The 17,865-nt window shown below is 47.7% G+C and overlaps 2 protein-coding genes across 3 annotated transcripts in view; both read right to left on the bottom strand.

The window, feature by feature from the left end:
* Positions 1 to 36: 36 nt before the first annotated feature.
* The window catches only part of zdhhc2 (zDHHC palmitoyltransferase 2), an 18,865-nt gene continuing 1,036 nt past the window's right edge, over positions 37 to 17,865 (bottom strand). Inside the window, exons 2-15 of the mRNA XM_030107342.1 lie at positions 8,979 to 9,142; positions 6,815 to 6,841; positions 5,667 to 5,761; positions 4,869 to 4,989; positions 4,444 to 4,513; positions 4,299 to 4,331; positions 3,872 to 3,992; positions 3,711 to 3,749; positions 3,431 to 3,563; positions 2,735 to 2,861; positions 1,030 to 1,122; positions 675 to 790; positions 520 to 588; positions 37 to 428 (exon numbers count right to left, since the gene is read on the bottom strand). Coding sequence (XP_029963202.1) covers positions 548 to 588; positions 675 to 790; positions 1,030 to 1,122; positions 2,735 to 2,861; positions 3,431 to 3,563; positions 3,711 to 3,749; positions 3,872 to 3,992; positions 4,299 to 4,331; positions 4,444 to 4,513; positions 4,869 to 4,989; positions 5,667 to 5,761; positions 6,815 to 6,841; positions 8,979 to 9,105 — 1,143 coding nt within the window. The 5' untranslated portion in view covers positions 9,106 to 9,142 and the 3' untranslated portion in view covers positions 37 to 428; positions 520 to 547. The remainder of the gene's footprint in view (positions 429 to 519; positions 589 to 674; positions 791 to 1,029; positions 1,123 to 2,734; positions 2,862 to 3,430; positions 3,564 to 3,710; positions 3,750 to 3,871; positions 3,993 to 4,298; positions 4,332 to 4,443; positions 4,514 to 4,868; positions 4,990 to 5,666; positions 5,762 to 6,814; positions 6,842 to 8,978; positions 9,143 to 17,865) is intronic.
* micu3b (mitochondrial calcium uptake family, member 3b) overlaps positions 13,155 to 17,865 on the bottom strand; it is a 17,239-nt gene continuing 12,528 nt past the window's right edge. For both annotated transcript variants that reach the window (XM_030107332.1, XM_030107322.1), the window contains exons 10-15: positions 17,420 to 17,508; positions 17,118 to 17,289; positions 15,873 to 15,981; positions 15,585 to 15,742; positions 15,091 to 15,160; positions 13,155 to 13,853 (exon numbers count right to left, since the gene is read on the bottom strand). In XM_030107332.1, the coding sequence (XP_029963192.1) occupies positions 15,092 to 15,160; positions 15,585 to 15,742; positions 15,873 to 15,981; positions 17,118 to 17,289; positions 17,420 to 17,508 (597 nt within the window). In that variant the 3' untranslated portion in view covers positions 13,155 to 13,853; position 15,091. The remainder of the gene's footprint in view (positions 13,854 to 15,090; positions 15,161 to 15,584; positions 15,743 to 15,872; positions 15,982 to 17,117; positions 17,290 to 17,419; positions 17,509 to 17,865) is intronic.

Here is a 17,865-nt window from a genome sequence, read left to right as displayed (position 1 = left end):
AAAAAAACCTTTCCAGATAAATACAGGAACCGTACTGACAGGGAAACAAGGGAATGTGGTTTACAGCACATCAACACCACGACTAATCTACTCTCTGTGTGCAAACGTTTGGCAAAACTTCTAACAGCGTTGGCGCATCGTGTGCCTCGCAGGGAAACTGAAGAGGAGACAGACACACTTGCAGACAGTTGGGAGGCTGAACTGTGACTTAGAGAAGCAGCTCCGGCTGATTCAAAGTGCAAAACGGCGGCTGCCCCTCTGCTGCTGCTCTGTGCTTTTTTCAAAAGAAAATCAGATCTCTGGAATGCAGTTTTACTTTGGATCCACTCCGTCCAGGCCGCAGTGGCTCGCTGTGATTTATCAGTCCCGTTTTCCCCATCAGGCCATGTTCCGATCGGCACCGACGCCGAGGAGGGAGCAGCACACACCTGCAGGTTCAGACACGTCACACAGACTGTTATTCACCTGTTTCCCTTCAATCCTCCCGGCCGGACGGTTTGTATATGACCGAAAATGTACTTTTTCTGGTTTCGGCTTGAAATTCGGTTCAGGCTTCGTTTTCTATGGTGATGGCCGGGTTACTGGCACCTGAGCAAACACACGGGAGGAATCAGAGGGACGGTTTGTTTTGTGAAGAGAAAGTCATAATTATAAGGAGTAAAACTTGGCCTTGCCCTTCTTGTCCTTGTCTGTCGCACCGTCACTCTCTGACCAGGAGGGGGTGCTGGTGAGCAGACGACTCTGGCTCTCTCGAAGAGGTTTGGAGGGGAACTGACGGCCCTCTGTTGCACTACACACACACACACACACACACACACACACACACACACACACACACACGGAGGATTATTGCAGATTCTGCTGTAAACCCAACCTCGACTGCAATCGTCGTCAAATGAAGCCGCCTTGAGTTTCTTGAGAGCTACATGCGTGGAGGAATAAACCTGCAGTGGTGCAGACTGGTGTTTCTGTGCAGTCCCGGAGCAGTTTGCACGTGTGCTTGATCAGTGTGTTCCTGCCGTTACTCACGCCTTGCTGGCAGGGTTGGAGCCTGTGGGCGACGAAGGCAGCTCCGGGTCCAGATTCACCAGGCAGGTGGGGAACGAGCAGCCGTCACCTAAACTGCAGAGCAAGACAGACAGTGATCAGTCCCTTCAGGGGAGATCACAAACAGAGGAAACAGATTAAATGAATAAACTGAAATAAGTTTAAGTGCAAAGGAATGAGTGCTGCAGTTGCAGATTACATGTGAGGACTTCATTTCTATGTTCAGATTAAAGCGTTTAACTAGAACAAGAAGAATTAACCTTTTTATCGCCCAAGAGCTGAATGGCTCATCGTCTCATAATCTAAAATCTCCCGTCATATTAGAAGAGCAATGCCAGCCATTTTCTAGTTATTTCCCACATGAGTGTTTGAATAGTTCCACTGAAATCTGTGTATTGCACTGAGCCAAATGTGCTTCATGACACTCTTTAAAAGCTACATTTCACTCAGTCCAGACACAAAGGTTCCCTTCATGTTTTATTAATTTCCCAGAAAGCCTCTTTGTTTATGGCGTTGTTCACGACAATGATTCACTGTGTTGATGTTGCAGTCTGCAGGAAACAGGGCTCGCTTGTGTTCGCTGGCACGCCCTCCGTCTTTTCAACCATTTAGTTTCTCTATAGTGACTTCTTTCGTTCATTCATTCATTCGTTCATTAATTAATTCATGTGTTGAAATCTGATAGCGATGTGCGACAACACTGATTTTCTAAGTGATTCAAAGTAAAACCAGTGTTCATATTTCGGATTAAATACAACGTTCTGAAAAAAACGATTGAGCTACAGCGATGCTGACTCAGCTGGTTTTTGGAGTGTTTCACCCTCAATATTGATTATGAATATAATGACAATCACCACAGCTTCACAAGGCTTCAGCACAGCCAGAAACCTGCACACAGCATCATAATGGCTTCAATGGAGCGCGGATCAAGAGTCCTCCATAAACACAGAAAACTTAAATCAGTCTGCAGAGGTAAAAATGTCACTGTGTGCAGGACACCATTTTTAATGGTTTTATTCGAGTTGGCGGTAAAAAAAAAGATGAAAGAACGGCTCCAACTTTATGTTTATATATATTTCAATCAGATTTTATCAGCACAGTGGCTGCTTCACAAATCTATAGTGCCATAAAATCCATTCCTTGGGTTTTCAGCAGGTTATGAGATGGCTCTGCAGATCAGGGAGTTGTTACGACGTGCAACTGATCATCCTAAACACTTCTTAAAATGATCCATGTGAACATGATTATTTAAAAGGAAAACTTTTAATGTGAGGTTGTTTCTCTCGTCTTTATGTGTCCAACAGGTGACCGTCCACAGTCTGCCTGCAGACAGACTCAGCACAGAAAAAAGAAAGCAAAGGAAGTGGAAGTTCAGTTTCCTGTTGGTTCACTGCTGCACAGGAAGTGTAAATAATGCAACGCTGAGACCTGAACTGACCAGCAGGTGGCAGCAGTGCTCACAGCTGAGAGAGTTCAAACTACACACGTGATGAGTGTCTGAAAGCATGCATGCTCCAGAAATCCTCTGCTGTGAGAAACTTAAGGGGAGTTTTATAAAAAGCTGCAGCATGTGAACATTTTCAAGACGTCTCCAGTTTTCTTGGATTGATTTGTTGTCATTTCTGGATTATCAGGTCCGGCCTACTTGAGGCCACTGGTTTAAACGCTTGCTGCCAGACGGTCTTACCTGGAGAAAATAGGAACGGGCCAGAATTTCACCTCGTCGCCAAACACCTGGCGGAAGTTCTTGCTGAAGCCCAAACTGAAGCCGTTCTTGTCTGTGCCGTGGCGAAACACCGGAGCGCGCACGGCCTCTGAGCACAACAAACACAGAGAAAAAGAGTAAACGTGGCACCCCCCTCCTCGGTCTTTATATGATCCGCTACTCAGACCGATGAGAGGAGCTCCCTGAGACAACAGCCCGACGTGGGCGCCGCTTCCGCCGCACGGCGGCGTCAACGGAGCGACCCCGAATCACAGTGTCTTTGTTGAGCGGGGAAATGTAGATCTCCAACCGCCTCGCCAGGTGTGACTGCATCAGTGTGTGTTACTAAGCTGCTTACGGCTCTCAGCCGTGTGTGTGTGTGTCTGCATTGCACTGTAACACACACTCTTCCTGATAATCCACTCTCCTCGGCGCTAAGACAAAGTGAGCCACTGTGCACGCATAATGAGAGCCGGCTCCGGTCAGGCCGGGGGCGGCGAGTGACGTCGGGAAGGAAGCATCCCTCATCATTAGTCCAACAGCAACGACTGTGCAAATAGACTGCGAGCAAACGGCCGGGATCCACCGGCCGAGACTGTTCAAACACTGAAAAATCTGCAACATTTTGTTCCCTAATGAGTGACACAGGGACTGCAGTGCACGGCGCACGCCACCCACCCAGGGTGGACCTGTTCTTGCAGACGAGCCAGCAGTGGTAGATGAAGAGCGAAGCCAGGCTGACGGAGAACATGGAGGCCGAGAAGAAGAGGAAGAGGATGTGGAACTTGGCCTGGGTGTCCGGGAGGCCTTTCTGAAAGAGAGGCAGCAGGTTAGCGCCGCTGCACGAGCACGGGGCGCACGAAATACTGGTCTACTGGGGGCGGGGCGGCGTCCGAATGGCTCCGGCTAACGACTCTACGCGAGGGGATCGTTTCTATTCCGGCTGCTCGGTTCGTACCAGGTATTCTTTCAGACGGAAGTGTGCTTTACCTCCAGCCTTAAAGAACATAAATCAAACGGCACACGTGAATCAAGTAAAAACTGTGAAAACTGAGCAGCTTGGGTAAATTCACAGCCCATCGTCAAAGCTTCATGCCATGATGGAGTAGAAATACTTACTGTCCAAAACTTAATGAAGTACTGAAGATCTGTAGCGGTTATAAAAAGGCAGTAAAGCAGCGAGTACGCCAGGAACAGCATGAAGTACTTGTAGTTGGAGAATCCCACACAGTTGTTCACCCTGTAAGGATGATTAAAGCACACGTGCTTACTTAAACCCTACACTGACTGATCTGATCTTGATATTTGATTTTTCTTTAACTTAGATAAATACAAGATGCCAAATCTGACTTCTTCTGCAAATTTGATCACTCATCTAACGCAATATTTTCACATAATCTTGAGACATTTTCTCAATGCGGCTGAATGGATTCAGCTCACTGATAAATCTAAAACAGCATGTGAGTCCAGAGCTGCACCGATGCATCATCACTGCTGTTTGCTTGAAATCTTATTGCCTGTTTAATAAAAGAGTGTCGCTGCATACCAGGGGCAGTGGTGATCCATCTTCAGGATGCATCTGCAAGGCAGCGGGGTCAGACGTCAGTGTAATTGAATCTCACTGCGCCTGCCAGGGCGCAATATGGCGTGTGGTCTGTTCTCTATAGGTGTGTGCGAGCGGAGGGCCATACTTATCGCAGACCGAACAATGGTGACATCGATCAGGCTTCAGCAGCTGGCAGCGGTCACAGAAACGGATTGCTGAGGAGACACAGTCGATTCAATCACACGGCCGTCAGCTCCCCCCGTCACTCGCCAACACGCACTAACAAGGGGAGGCGGGGGGGTTCTGACGGCCCCTCCGTCAGTCTGGACCAGAGGGCTGAACCAGCAGCAGCAGCAGGAAAAATCAGGCTTTCAGTCACTTTTATCAAAAGAGAGTTGCAGAGTTTGCATGTTCTCCCTGTGCATGCATGTCTTTCTTTTAAGTCACTCTGGGTGCATTTGAGGTCAGTGGTGACTGGAATTGAGCAGAATGTGTCTGTGTGTTTGCACTGGCGTCCAGACTGCGCTGCGCTCCTCCTGGTCCAGACTGCTGCAGCGGTTCCTGCTGTACCTCCGGAGTTGGTGCGGGTGTAGATGGGCAGGTCCCGGGCTATCCTCCTCAGGATCTCCTGCTGGGACTCCCCCCGGTCTTCACGCTCCAGCAGCTCCTTGTCGGAGTGGGACAGGTGAAACTGTGTCGGGCAGAGAAGACAAGCGGCACCCGCGATTTATCGACGGCTCAATCTTCTGATCGGAGCCGAGTCGTCCTAATTGTCAGAACAGATTCAATTATTGTGGCAGATAAGCTCCACGCTGTGAGAGGAATCAGTAATGCGGGGCGTCTGTCTCCGGCGGAGGGCGTCTCTGTCTCTTCCTCCCGTTTGTTTTGACTCTTTCTGCCCCAGCAGGCAAACAGGCGCAAAGCAGCACAAGAGCTGCGATATTACTTTCAGCCGCTGAGGCGATTTATGATTGAACGCTGGAAACAAATAACTGCGATGATCACAAACAGCACGGCGCAGGAGGAATCTGACTTTTATTGCAATATCCAGAATCCCCAAGTGATCCGGCGATCGCGTCTCATAAAGAAGGATTTCAGATGAGGCGGTCGCTGCCTGCGTGAGCTCTTCGTCTGAGAGGAAACCGAAACGACAGCTCTCTCTGAGACGCTTCCTGCATGAGTTCCGGCCTGCAGAGCAGAGGAGCTCCAGTCGGGACCGGAGCCGTTAGAGCTGCCGCTCCGGGCGCCGGCGCCGCAAAGTGTTCATAGTCTAAATGCAGCGTTCAATCAGACGGGGAAGCTGGAACCTACATCTGCTCTTCCCTCAGTGCCACATCACCCCGGCGACACACACACACTCACACTCACCTCCTTCAGGGGGTTGAGGGGCCTGGTGAAGATGGTCTGCCAGTACGCCCACACGAACAGGACGAAGACGACATGGTACACCAGCAGGTACACCACTGCAAGCAGACCAACAGCAGAACACTGGCCTGAAACCGTTCACTCAGTTTGCTGCTTCGCTGAATATCAATAATGTCACAGTAAACCAATATCTGTACTTATTTTTGTTTATTGGAACATGATTAACCTAATAACATTAGTAACATTAATATTTACTAATTATTATTCTCTGTGTTTGCTCTCCCTTCATCTGGGGAAAAATGAGGAAATATAGAAAATGACTCCAAGCACACCAACTCAGCGCTGAGCTATAGATTGATTATTTAGGGGAAGTTTATCCCTGCAAAGGTCCTCGGCCATTAGAGTATCAGAGCAGTCATGTCGTCTTTTCTCTGCTCAGACTGATTCACAGTTGTCTTCACACATCAGATTAGTGTAGCGGCACTGTTTCCACTGACTACGCAGATTTCAAACATTCACAACTGCTGAACGGTTCGAGTGTTTCTGTTTGAGTCTGTGCTCCAGGATCTGCCAGTGTGTGAGTTTGCATGTTATCCCTGAGAATGCCAATATATACATTGTACAAATCTACTGAGGTTAGTGTGCAAATCCTTGGTGGAGTAAAATACTTCTGTTGAATATCGACCGATTCCAAAATGTGTCCATTAATGATATCTTTTATATAAAATTATCCAAAACCTTCTACTTATGTATCTATGGAGTAGGTTTATACATATTTTTTATACATTTATTTTTTTGAAATGTTGCATTTTGCTTTTATTTTACATGTAGTTACTATTCTTTTTTAGAAAACCAGGTATATCGTATGATATGTTATATAATCTATATATTTCAGGTCAGTCTGAGTGGGTTTTGGTCTGCTGGTGACTCTGGGAGAAACATTAAAGCGGGCAGGAAAGTCAAAGTGAGCTGAAAATTAAATCTGATCCTGATCTGGAGTCTTCACTCTGAGGAAAGCAGAATGAAGAGCAGTCCACACGTGTGAGCCAATGAGAGCGATCTCATGACCCAGTCCCAGCCGATGGGAGGCGATGAACCTCGGAGACATGTCGGATTCCTCTTGAAGTTAAACAGCATTAAAAATCACTCACCCTTCTCCCCCGTGTCTTCAATGGATTCTGAAAAGTGAGAATTTGAAAAACATGGTCAGGTCTGTGGCGAACGAGATGTGAAACTTCACTGGAGCCATGGAGGATAAACCAAAACAAGCACAAAACACTCTGGAAACACACACCAGGCAGGATGAACTGAAACAGACCAACATGGCCGTGACTTACCGATCAAACTGGGAAACAATCCAAATTAAATCAGTGATCTATTAAACAAAAGTCAATATTTTGGACTGAAAGTCATCTTCTGAGTTCAAACCAGCAAAAATGAAACATGCTGACTCATGAAATCCTCTATTCCAGCCTCCAACGCCACACACACACACACACCCATCAAAAAAATCAATACAAAGCATGCTCAGTCACACAGTTTGATTCAGTTTCCTCCACAGCCCGGCTTCACTGTGCATAAGACGCATTCAAGACAGAACATCCTGCAGTCTTTATGCACGTGTGTGAAGCCACACACACACACACACACACACACACACACACGCGCACACACACACACACACGCATATAGAGCTGCATGTCCTTGATGATTACAGGCCTGTCGGAAGGCGCCGTAAATATCATGCTCTTATGAATTTGTCCCGAGATCCAAGCAGTGATTAGCCGAGCACATACAACACAACACGCACACACACACACACACACACACACACACACACACACACACACACACACACACACACATGGAAGTGAGAAAAGGTGATCCAAGGAGCTGAATCAAGGCAAGCAGCCAAAAACTGTATGCATGCTGCCTTGGCAGCACAAAGCCCCAGTGTGTGTGTGTGTGTGTGTGTGTGTGTGTGTGTGTGTGTCCTGTAACGTCTCCTCTCTGCATCCTTGCAGGATGTTTCCAGCAGATCAGAGCTTGGCGGCGGGCGTTCGGAGGCGTCTGGAGGAGAGGGGCCCTGCTGGAAGTGGGTCAGCCGCAGACAGCTGGGGGTGAATTATGTAAGGCGGACAATGGGATTAACTGAGCCGACGAGCGGGAGGCGTCAGCTGACCGTACTTTCACACAACAGGCTGTGTGTGTGTCTGAGGAGCGCGTGCCGACCCCGAGCAGAGGCCGCCCGCTGCTGTTTTCGTCCGCCAGGTCCCATGTGATGTCGGTCTGTTTGTTTCTGTGTTGTCAGAAGAACACAGTTCCTGTGCTCCTCTGCAGTGATGGAACCCAGGAGCCTCAGGTGACCTGACCTCCAGAGGGGGTCGTCCCGGGGCAGACGCCGGCCGGTGCCTCTCTGATGAACTCCCCGACACCCTGCACCACTAAACTCCCTCATCAGGTGTGAAGACAGAGCATGAAGATCATAAAGAGCAAACCCTTTCCTCCTCCTCCCGTCCTCTCCTCTGTTTGCTCTCATTAAACCAGCTCCATTTCATCCCCCCTCCTTTTTTTTTTTTTTGGACAGAGGAGATTTTCTTTCCTAGTGGTCTGACAAGCTGCCAAATGGAGCAGGAGAGCAGCGCTGCTGAGACTTATCTAAGACATCCTAGAAACCCTAACTCAATATCCAGGTCAGCTGTGTGCCGGCCGTTCGGCGAGGAGACTGGCTGCCCGTCTGTCAACAGCTCCATCTGACGCCCGGGGAGGGAGGAAAGCCCCTCAGAGCCATCACGGCTCCGGCGTTCAGGATGCTGCTGCTGGTGTTTGTGGTGGAGGAGGACATAAATCCAGCTAATGAAGCTCTGCAGCTCTTCCAGCGAGACTCACAGACAGAGCTGATGGAGCGGTGGGAGGGCAGCCTCTCGCTCTAATCCCATCCTCACATCCTGAGATAATGCATGTGTCAGGAAAACTCTCCCAAAGCTCCCGCATCAAAATCCGAGCGCGTCCAGCTGCGTTCTGTTTTTGTTTGTAATTCCATGCCACTTTCTGAAACAACATGCAGACAATCTGTTGGAGCGTTGCCGCCATGTGACTGTCCACACACTGCGTAAACAACCAGACCGTCTCCTGCACCCCCCTCCCCACAGCAAAACCCAAAACACACCAGTCTGCTCCCCAAACTGCCCAAACACAAACGTCTCCCCACACCTACACACACACACACACACACACACACACACACACACACACACACACACACACACACACACACACACACACATCCTCATAGTAGGCAGACAGCAGTCTTACCGATGCAGAGCTGCAGGACATAGGCGTAGTAGGACCAGGCCACTATGAGGGCGATGAACAGCACCGGGATCCAGTACAGAACTCTCTTACAGCCGCGCCTGATGCTCCGCGAGCCCGACGGCGCCATGGTCTAGGAGCGGATCATCTCCCGACTCATCCGTGTGCTGCGCTCCCTCACTCACTCACTCACTCACTCACTCTGCCTGCGCGCGCGCGTGCGTAACGTGCGTGCGTGTGTCTCGGTGTCCTCCCGTGGTTCTGTCACCGCGTCGCAGCTCTGATGCTCAGACGCAGCATCCGCACCGCCCCGCACCGCCCCGCACCGTGTCCCGCTCAGACACGAGCGCAGACTGCAAGCCCAGGAGCAGACGGCGCCGCGCGCACGTGTGCACGCGAAAGCACTCAAATATACACACAGAGACACACACACACACACACACACACACACACACACACACACAGCGCCGCCCCCGCTGCCTCCCCACAGGTTGCCATGACGTCCGAGGGATGCTGCAAGCCTGGCACATTTTTTCAGAGGGGGTTCAGTAAGTTCACACACGCGCACCCGCGCGCGCGCGCGCGTACGTACACACGTTTAGACTTAAACGTAAAACCTCAAAACTGAGTATTTCCCTTAAAGGAACCTCCATTTTTCAATATAAATCCTCATGAGTCGGTTTTAAATCAGGGTAATACTCCCACCAGGATGAAAGAAACGAGCACACACACACACACACACACACACACACACACACACACACACACACACACACACACACACACACAGATACACAGATACACACACACACACAGATGCACATCATGCGTGCACACTTCACATGCTTGGTTAGACCTTGACTGTGTTTTCAGTTTGTCAAGTGTGAGAGGTGTGAATCACCCTCAGCCTGTTTGATCAACATTTCTTGGTTGCCAATAGACACTCCCAAATGGTGTCGAACATGCGGCCCGCGGACCTGCGGGATGACCTTGCAAAGTAAACACTCACTTCCATTCTGTGTGTAATCATTAACGGAGCGTTGCTTTGTTTGGAAACAGAACGGTGAGCGTGAAGAGTTAAAGAAAGCTTCTGTAGTAGTTATTTCAGTTTGATGTGACCAGCAAACTGACCACATCGTTTTTGTGGATGATCTTTGCATTATGCATCATTAAAATAATTGAAATGGCAAGAAGAATCTAAACAGCTGAAAAAAAAAGCTCAAATGCGTGGCTAAAATTGGAAAATATGGCTACAAAATCTAAAAGTGGTAACATCAAAATGTTTTTTTTTTGTTTCAAAGTGCAGTTATTAAATGTCATAAATGCACCGTAAGATAGAATTTTTGCGTAAATAGCATAAGTGTGAGTATAAATATCAAATCTATTCAGACAAGCAGCAAACAAAGCAAAGGATTCCGCTTTTCCTTTAATTTTAAAGACTTGGCACGTCTTCGTGTGCTGCCGTCAAACCGGTGGTGGTTTTATATTAAAACTTGCTTTAAAGTTTCACGTTCTAACAAGGCGTCCATCCATTCATCCTCTGAACAGGTCAGCACTTTCTAATAAACATATTTCTTGATTTGTCCTCCACTCTTCTATTTGTTTTTTGCAGGATTTCCTGCTGTGCCACTCCGGACTTGTGCAAATTGCAGTCATAATTTCCAAAAATCACGTCTGACGTTTGAACCTTAGAACGAGTTTATGAACCATGAACAAACACTTTAAATTACTCAGGTGACACCCAGCCTTCCTGTCGTCATGGTAACTCATCAGCGATTTGATGAGAGAAAGCAGCAAGTAAAATAAGAAACCTGTGAAGGCTACAGGTTCTTTCTTGTATTTGGATAAACCTTTATCTCAGAAGGCACAGCGGTCCAGGGTGGACGGAAAACAAGGCGCTATGAGTGAAGATGTGTGGTGGCGGTGCAGAGGGACAACAGGGGCACGGTGGGGCAGTGGTTAGCGCTCCAGCCTCACAGAAAGGACATCAGGTGCTCAGATAGAACAGGCTTTTCTCTGCAGAGCTTCCATGTTTCCTCCTATAGACATATTTGCTGTCTTCAGATCAACACTTTTCACATTATAGATTACAGCAGGAAACACTCCATTAACTTCCACTGTTATGCAGATGATACACAAATCTATGTATCTATGAAACCAGGTGATTCAGGTCAAACTACAGGCTTGTCTTGGAGACAGAATGCGGACGAGCCTCACTTCATAGACCTGCTCATGAGGAGTTGTTGGATTTTCCTCTGTAAAGCGCCTCGAGGTGACTGTTGTGTTTGGTGCTGTAGAAATAAAACTGATTGACTCACATCACAGAAATGTGAGAGCTTTATTGATCCGTTCTCTGTGTTTGGATCTGTTGGTTCCTCGTGTGTCCTGATGGGAACAGATCAGTCCGCTGAAGCACGTCCCGTCGGCGTTGACCAGAGACAGCGAAAGGCCCAAAGTGTCCACACCGGCCTGTGCTAACAGTCGGGGAACAATTTTATAGGTTTGTATGTTCTCAATTGATCCTTCAGTTTCCTTACACAACCCAAAAAACATGCGTTTGGCCTAATTTCACTGTCCATGTATGTGTGTGTGTGTGTGTGTGTGTGTGTGCGTGCGTGTTCGTGCACCGGCCGCTGTGACTGAAAGCAGCTAAATGAAAGTTTCCTTTGTCTCTGGAGTGTTTGTTGCAGAATCCTTAAAGGACTCCATTCAGGAAGTGCACAGTTAAGAGAGTGAGACTGCAAATTATTACCCCGCTGAATTAATCATTTAAAGATAAAAAGTCCCTGATTAGAGTCCTGAACGCCCACACAGCCCCAGGTTCCCCATGATTAATACTGTTAATGATTTGCCTTCAGGTTCAGATTAAAACAGGTAATTTATTCCGCCATCGGCCCGCTGCGGTTACAAAGAAGAGAAACTACCGGTGGCGTGTTCAGAAGACGCGGCGTGCAGCTCACAGCTTATAACACACATAAAAACTGAGGGAAAATACTGGCAGACGCGTTTTCTGGTGCAGAGAACGAACAGACGGAACAAAATAACCAAGGAGGCAAACACTTTGTCTTGTATTTATTGCAGCAGATGATATTAGCATCTTAAAACAGTCCAGCCAGGTTAAAAAGAAGGAGGTAGACGAACTAATCCAAACGTCCCACATTTAAACACAGTGTGTAAGATTTACATTGATCCTTCAGTGGGCAGAGTCCAAATGACTGTCTCCAACTTATCGTGCGGTACGGTGGTACAGTGGTTAGCACTGTTGCCTCACACCAAGCCTGAGCCTGGTTAAAAGCCAATGGGATCATTTTGTATGGAGTTTGCATGTTTCCCCTGTGCAGGTATCGACAAGCCAAACCGAACCCAGCTCTGTTTATCTGGGTTTATCTTCGACATTGGTCGTAGTTGTAAATGTGGGTTTCTTCATCAAACCGGAAATTTTCTCACTGTGCTGCAGGAGTGTAAACCACTACACCACCGTCCAGCCCCGCATGAAAACTAACACTTGATTTGAATGGCTGAAAACAAAATCCAGTTCAAATGTAATAAAACCAAGAGAGTCATGACTTACTAATAACACCATAAAACTAAAAGTATCATCAACCGAGTGCTGACAGTTTGTATCCTCAATGAATAAACATAACTACACAATCCACCACACATATTATGGATTATTACATATTTGCTTAAAGGTTTTACTGCATTATTGACTTCATTACATTTAAAATGGTCAAAATTCTTATGTATGGCTGTATTATTGCTTTATTAGCTCTTACAGACATTAAATAAATATTCCTTTAGTGAGATTTTGGGGATTTGGTTTCAGACAGTGAAGTCTAGTTTGACTACTTCTTTGGTAATCAAACAAAAACATGAATGATTTTTCATGTTATTTTGTTAAAACATAATTTCTTTAGACAGCAAAAAAGCAAGTTTTTGTATTTGTTGGTGAGATGTGAGGCCACCGTGGAGAACCTGAATTCACTGAGTGTCAGTTTGAAGTGTCACTAAATCTTACACACTTTAAACAGAAAGTAATCTGTAAACATACGAGTCTAATTTTCTGATTTTACTACCAAAGCACCAAACGCTCTGCTATCTTTAGATGTTTCTAAGGTCACAACTTCAAACATAAATACCGGATCTCACTAACACACACTGAAGTGAAAGCTCTTCTTCAAAGGTTATTTAATGTAACATTTGGTTCAAACCGATGATAATTCAAGCTGAGAGTCCCCGGAGTGAGACAAACATATGGCTTCCATATTTTGCATACTGTATTATCCAGAGGTCGCCTCCCATTTGAGATCTAACAGCGCTTCTCTTCACTGGCCAGCCCAGAAATGATTAACTGGCCGAGCTGCCCGCAGTTAAAGAGTGAAGGAGCCACAGAGCGAGAGCGTTCAGGAGGATCCCGGACAGATTTCACTGCAGAGCACAGAGGCAAGGTGGGGGGAGGGGGGGGGGGGGGGGGGGGGGGGGGGGGGCGCTGCAGAACACATGCAAGCAACAGAATCATTCCCGGGACAGAGGGGGGATTCACAGTTTCAAACCACCCGGGCCAAGAGGTCACAAGATGACCTTGAAAATATCAGTAATCGCGAACTGTAATAAATTATTTCTTATCTCCTTCAAAATGCATTAAGAAAAGCAGATTAGTGCAGTTTAGCGTCCTGTGAAAGTGAGCTAAGTGGATTCCGGGTCTTCGTCATGGCTCGCTCGTGGCCGCCGTCCATTTGCTTCCCATTAGAAAAGACCGCATCCTGTTTTGAGACTTTTAAGACGGTGCAGAGAGATGCTGCGGCACGCATTAGCCGCCCCCGTCCCGCCCGGCAGAGCAGCGGAGGCCCAGCCGATCCCCGCCGCTGGGATCTCCACCTGGAGGCAGAGCAGAGGGAGGCCGGTCAGCGCAGGGCGGGCGTGGAACCCGCGCCGTCACCGTCAACACATGCAGTCTGTGCTTTCTCCCCCGTGCCAGAGCCGAACGCCGTTTCACAACTGGAAGAAATTAGACACTGAAAAATAGAATACCAGGAAACAAAAACTCCAGCAGCTTTTTTTTTTGCAGACATTTCTGCAAGTCTGCAGAAAATCTGGGTCCTCTGCTGCGACCACAGATGTGGAAGTTAATCCACAAAACTCTCAGGAAAAAAAAAAAAGCTAAAAACAACCTCGTGACTGCATTTGGATCTCTGTGACTTTCTTTGTTTTGCAGAATCACAAGGAGAACTTAAATTAGCAAAAGGAACATAATGAAATGTGTTTAAAGATTAAATTTTAACAATGTGAAAGAAAGAAACAAGACAGACGATTGTTTGTGCTTTGAAACATCTGATTAAAGTTTAAATGTCAAGAATGAAGCCTGAATTTAGAAATAAGTCCAAATTTAGATCAAGATAATTCAATATCATTTAACTCTTGCATAAATAAACATCCTTTATTCACATTTATATGTGATCAAATCCATTTAAAGGAATTAAACTGCACAAAATCACACACATTTCACCATTTACAAACAAGGATGGTGTCAAACTTGTCATCTCAGGCTTGGCAATAATCCGCATTTTTCAGGAAATTCAACCATCAGACTTGCAGCCGAAGCTTCTCTGATAACCACAGAGGCTTCACGGCCTCTTCCTCCCAGCAATGAGGCTGAACAGAGACTTTTTAAGTTCCCACAGGTCGAGTCTGCTCCCAGGTTTTATCGCCGGGGATTAAACGTCTCTCCTGGGAGGCGCTCTTCATCTGAAACATTTATACAGCCTGAAGCTGCGCGGCTCATGTATGCAGGCCTAAGCTGGTATCTGGTGGCAGCTGTCCGGCCGTTAATATTACAGTGTAACTCAATGCTCGGGGCAGGAGGAGTGTGGGCCTCCAGCTTCTCTCCAAACACCGAGCGTCACTCCTGCTGTGTTCCAGAACCAGCTGAAAACTGAGTCTCATGTCTGACTCAATATAAACATCATGTTGTGAATTTTTAAATGTGCTGCTGGGAAAGGACTGTGGAGAGGGTGGTGATGACTGTGCTCTTATTTTGTAGTATTGTTTCACCATTTGGAGCTTCTGGAGGCAGTGGACTAAATACTGTGTTTGAATAAACGGACCATTTCTTTACCTTATTTGCCTGAAAGCTCCTTCTTCATGCAGGACTTGAAGGAGACGAACTTTTCCTCCATTTTGACTCCCTGCAAATGTTTGAAAGGAGAGAAAAGTTAATGGAAGAGACGATCTGGTGAGAGGAGCAGTTTGGTGAAATGCCGCTAGGTGGCAGTCTAACGCCAGAGAACTCACAGCTCTTCAGCTGAGACCAGAGGAGCAGGGGTGTAATTCAGACATGATGAGAGTGGAGGTAAATAAATGCGGCACAACCGGCAGAAAACAGACACGGAATGAATCCCCACATCGCCATGACGACACAGGAAGCTCCGTGTTCTGATGCTAATTGTTGCTTAACGAGGCTGAATTTTGAGAGCATTGCTGCGCAGGTTACTGCAAAGTGCATCTCTGACTGTCCTGCTCTGAGGCCGAGGGTCCCTTCAGGAGCGAGAGGAGGAGGAGGAGGAGGAGGAGGAGACCGGGCCGACCGCTCCGGCCTCCTCCGGGTCTCACCCCGTCGCCGCGGTGCAGCCGGTCCTTCATGACGCCGATGAACTCCTTGTGGCTCAGTTTGCCGTCGCGGTCCTCGTCGAAGATCCTGAAGACCGTGTTGACCAAGTGGCGGCTCAGCTTGATGCCGGTGGCCACGTACACCGCTCGGCTGAACTCGTCTGAGAGGAAACACACACCGGGTGAACGGTCGGGTTGAAGTGAGATCATGACAAATAAGACCAGTCAGGACTCCTGTATTTAAGACATGAAACCATGGCTGCATGTCTCAAGAGAGGAAATTTAACTTACCTTGACCGATTGAGCGGTTAGCGAAGTTGTACATTTGCATGGCGATGGTGAAATCCTCCAGGTTGTTGAGGAACTGGAAGAAGGACCTGAACTCCTCAAACGTGATTCCCTGAAAACAGAACGAGCACAAAGCTTTAACGGCATGAAATTCACTTAAAAACCACGAAATCAACAAAATTCTCACAATTCATAATCTGCACCTTTTCATCCTACAGCGGATCCTTCAGTGTGTGTGAGTGTGTGAGTGTGTGTGTGTGTGTGTGTGGAGGAGCAGGGGGGCTGAAGCCGTCAGATAACACAGCTAAACAGACAGGGCTGGGTTTTCCCTGCGGTATGGACACGCTGAGCTGTCAGCGGCGGGGGGAGGACGGCAGCTTTTGGGGAGAGGTCAGGCCGTCTTGCAGACGTTTTCTAAAGAAGATTAACCTGATACTTGAGTAAACAAAAACAAAAAAAGTGATGAATCCCCAAACGTCCCAGGGTCGGCTGAGGAGTCAAACACTGAGCCCATTGATGTCCACTCAAGCGTCCGGGGGCGACTCGCCGCTCCTGTCGCCGGGGGCGCCGCCAAACACACAACATACGCAGCCCGACAAACGGAGTAATGACTAATCTGTGACGCTCCGCCGTCCCAACAATGCCGGGGCCATAAAATATCTCTCAGCGTAATGATGAGACCCACTTCACTATCAATGGAGATCTAGCAACAAGCTACTCCAGGCGGCTGAGGAGCTGCTGGCACCTCTTCATGCGGGTCGGCGTGCCAGCAGGGAAAACACATTCGGGCCGCCTCACTCAGCGGCTAGGTCACGCTCTTTTATTCACGCAAAACAGGACGATCGCAGGACAAAAAGCCACATGTGGAAATGTAAACTTTGTACGAACGTGAAGCCTGATTCCTCAGAAGTGGCTGAGCAGTCTGGGAAAAACCCCAGACTCGGCGTCGAGGCACATTTTTTTATCTGCTTTCACCGAGGAAAGACGAAAAGCATCTCAATCAGGTACATTTATACAAGTTAGTGGTTTTGTACAGAAACAACACTTTATATTTAATTTGATTCATATGATGAAATAAATCTAGAATCTTTTTTTAAACTAAAATTTCTGTGCACATATTGGTTTCTTTCTAATCGCAGGAAACTTCCCTTACTGTGGCGTATTTACGTTTAGAAGCTTTAAACGTCTGATGAGAGTGTGGACTCTACATGTACCGGCTCCATGTTCTGACACTGGGGCCGGGCTCACCTTTTCGTCCGGCATGCTGTGGCGCAGGTTGTCCAGGTAGCCCGAGACGTCGTCCACGTCGGTGTAGCGCAGCAGGATGCGGGCGAAGTCCTCCTCGCTGATGGTGGGCATGCCTTTGGAGTAGGAGAGGAACTCGATCTCCAGCACCTCCGTCTGCAGGTTGTCCATGAACCTGCGAGCCAGACGGACATGAGAGAGGACGCCTCTCAGGAACACAGCAGGAAAGCGAATACCCGAGACATTGAAGAAATAACAAGACGGCATCATTCATCACAAAGCAGAGGAGAAAGTTCTTCACTCACTTGTAGAAATCCTCAAATTTCAGTTCGGCTTTGCCTTTTTTCCCGAAGAAATGCACCAAAAGCGTCGTCTCTGTTTTCTCGTCCGCATGCTGCAAGCAGAAGCACCAGCTGATGAGAAATCAAAGATCCAGTAAAGTCCACAGAGTCACAGAAACACCAGCGTACTGCAGCGATTCCGCCAAAATCCAACTCAAATCTGGAAAATATCGCCGCTCTGCCATCAGAAACATGATCAACACCAGCACAGGCCGTCAGTCTGCAGGCCGACAGCTTTGAGAGCTCAGCAGCCAATCCAAGATTCTGCTAATGAATGAATAATCCTCATTCACGGCTCATTCCTCGCTGCAGTACGACACCAGTGTGCTGTTCGTTTAACTCGCTGCACGTCATGTTGCTTCACATTTAAACCAGGACGTCACTGACTGGCACCACGAACAGGAAGGGGA

The sequence above is a fragment of the Salarias fasciatus genome, chromosome 2, assembly GCF_902148845.1.
Source record: "Salarias fasciatus chromosome 2, fSalaFa1.1, whole genome shotgun sequence".
Lineage (NCBI taxonomy): Eukaryota > Metazoa > Chordata > Actinopteri > Blenniiformes > Blenniidae > Salarias > Salarias fasciatus.
This window is presented reverse-complemented; position numbering and strand designations above follow the sequence as displayed.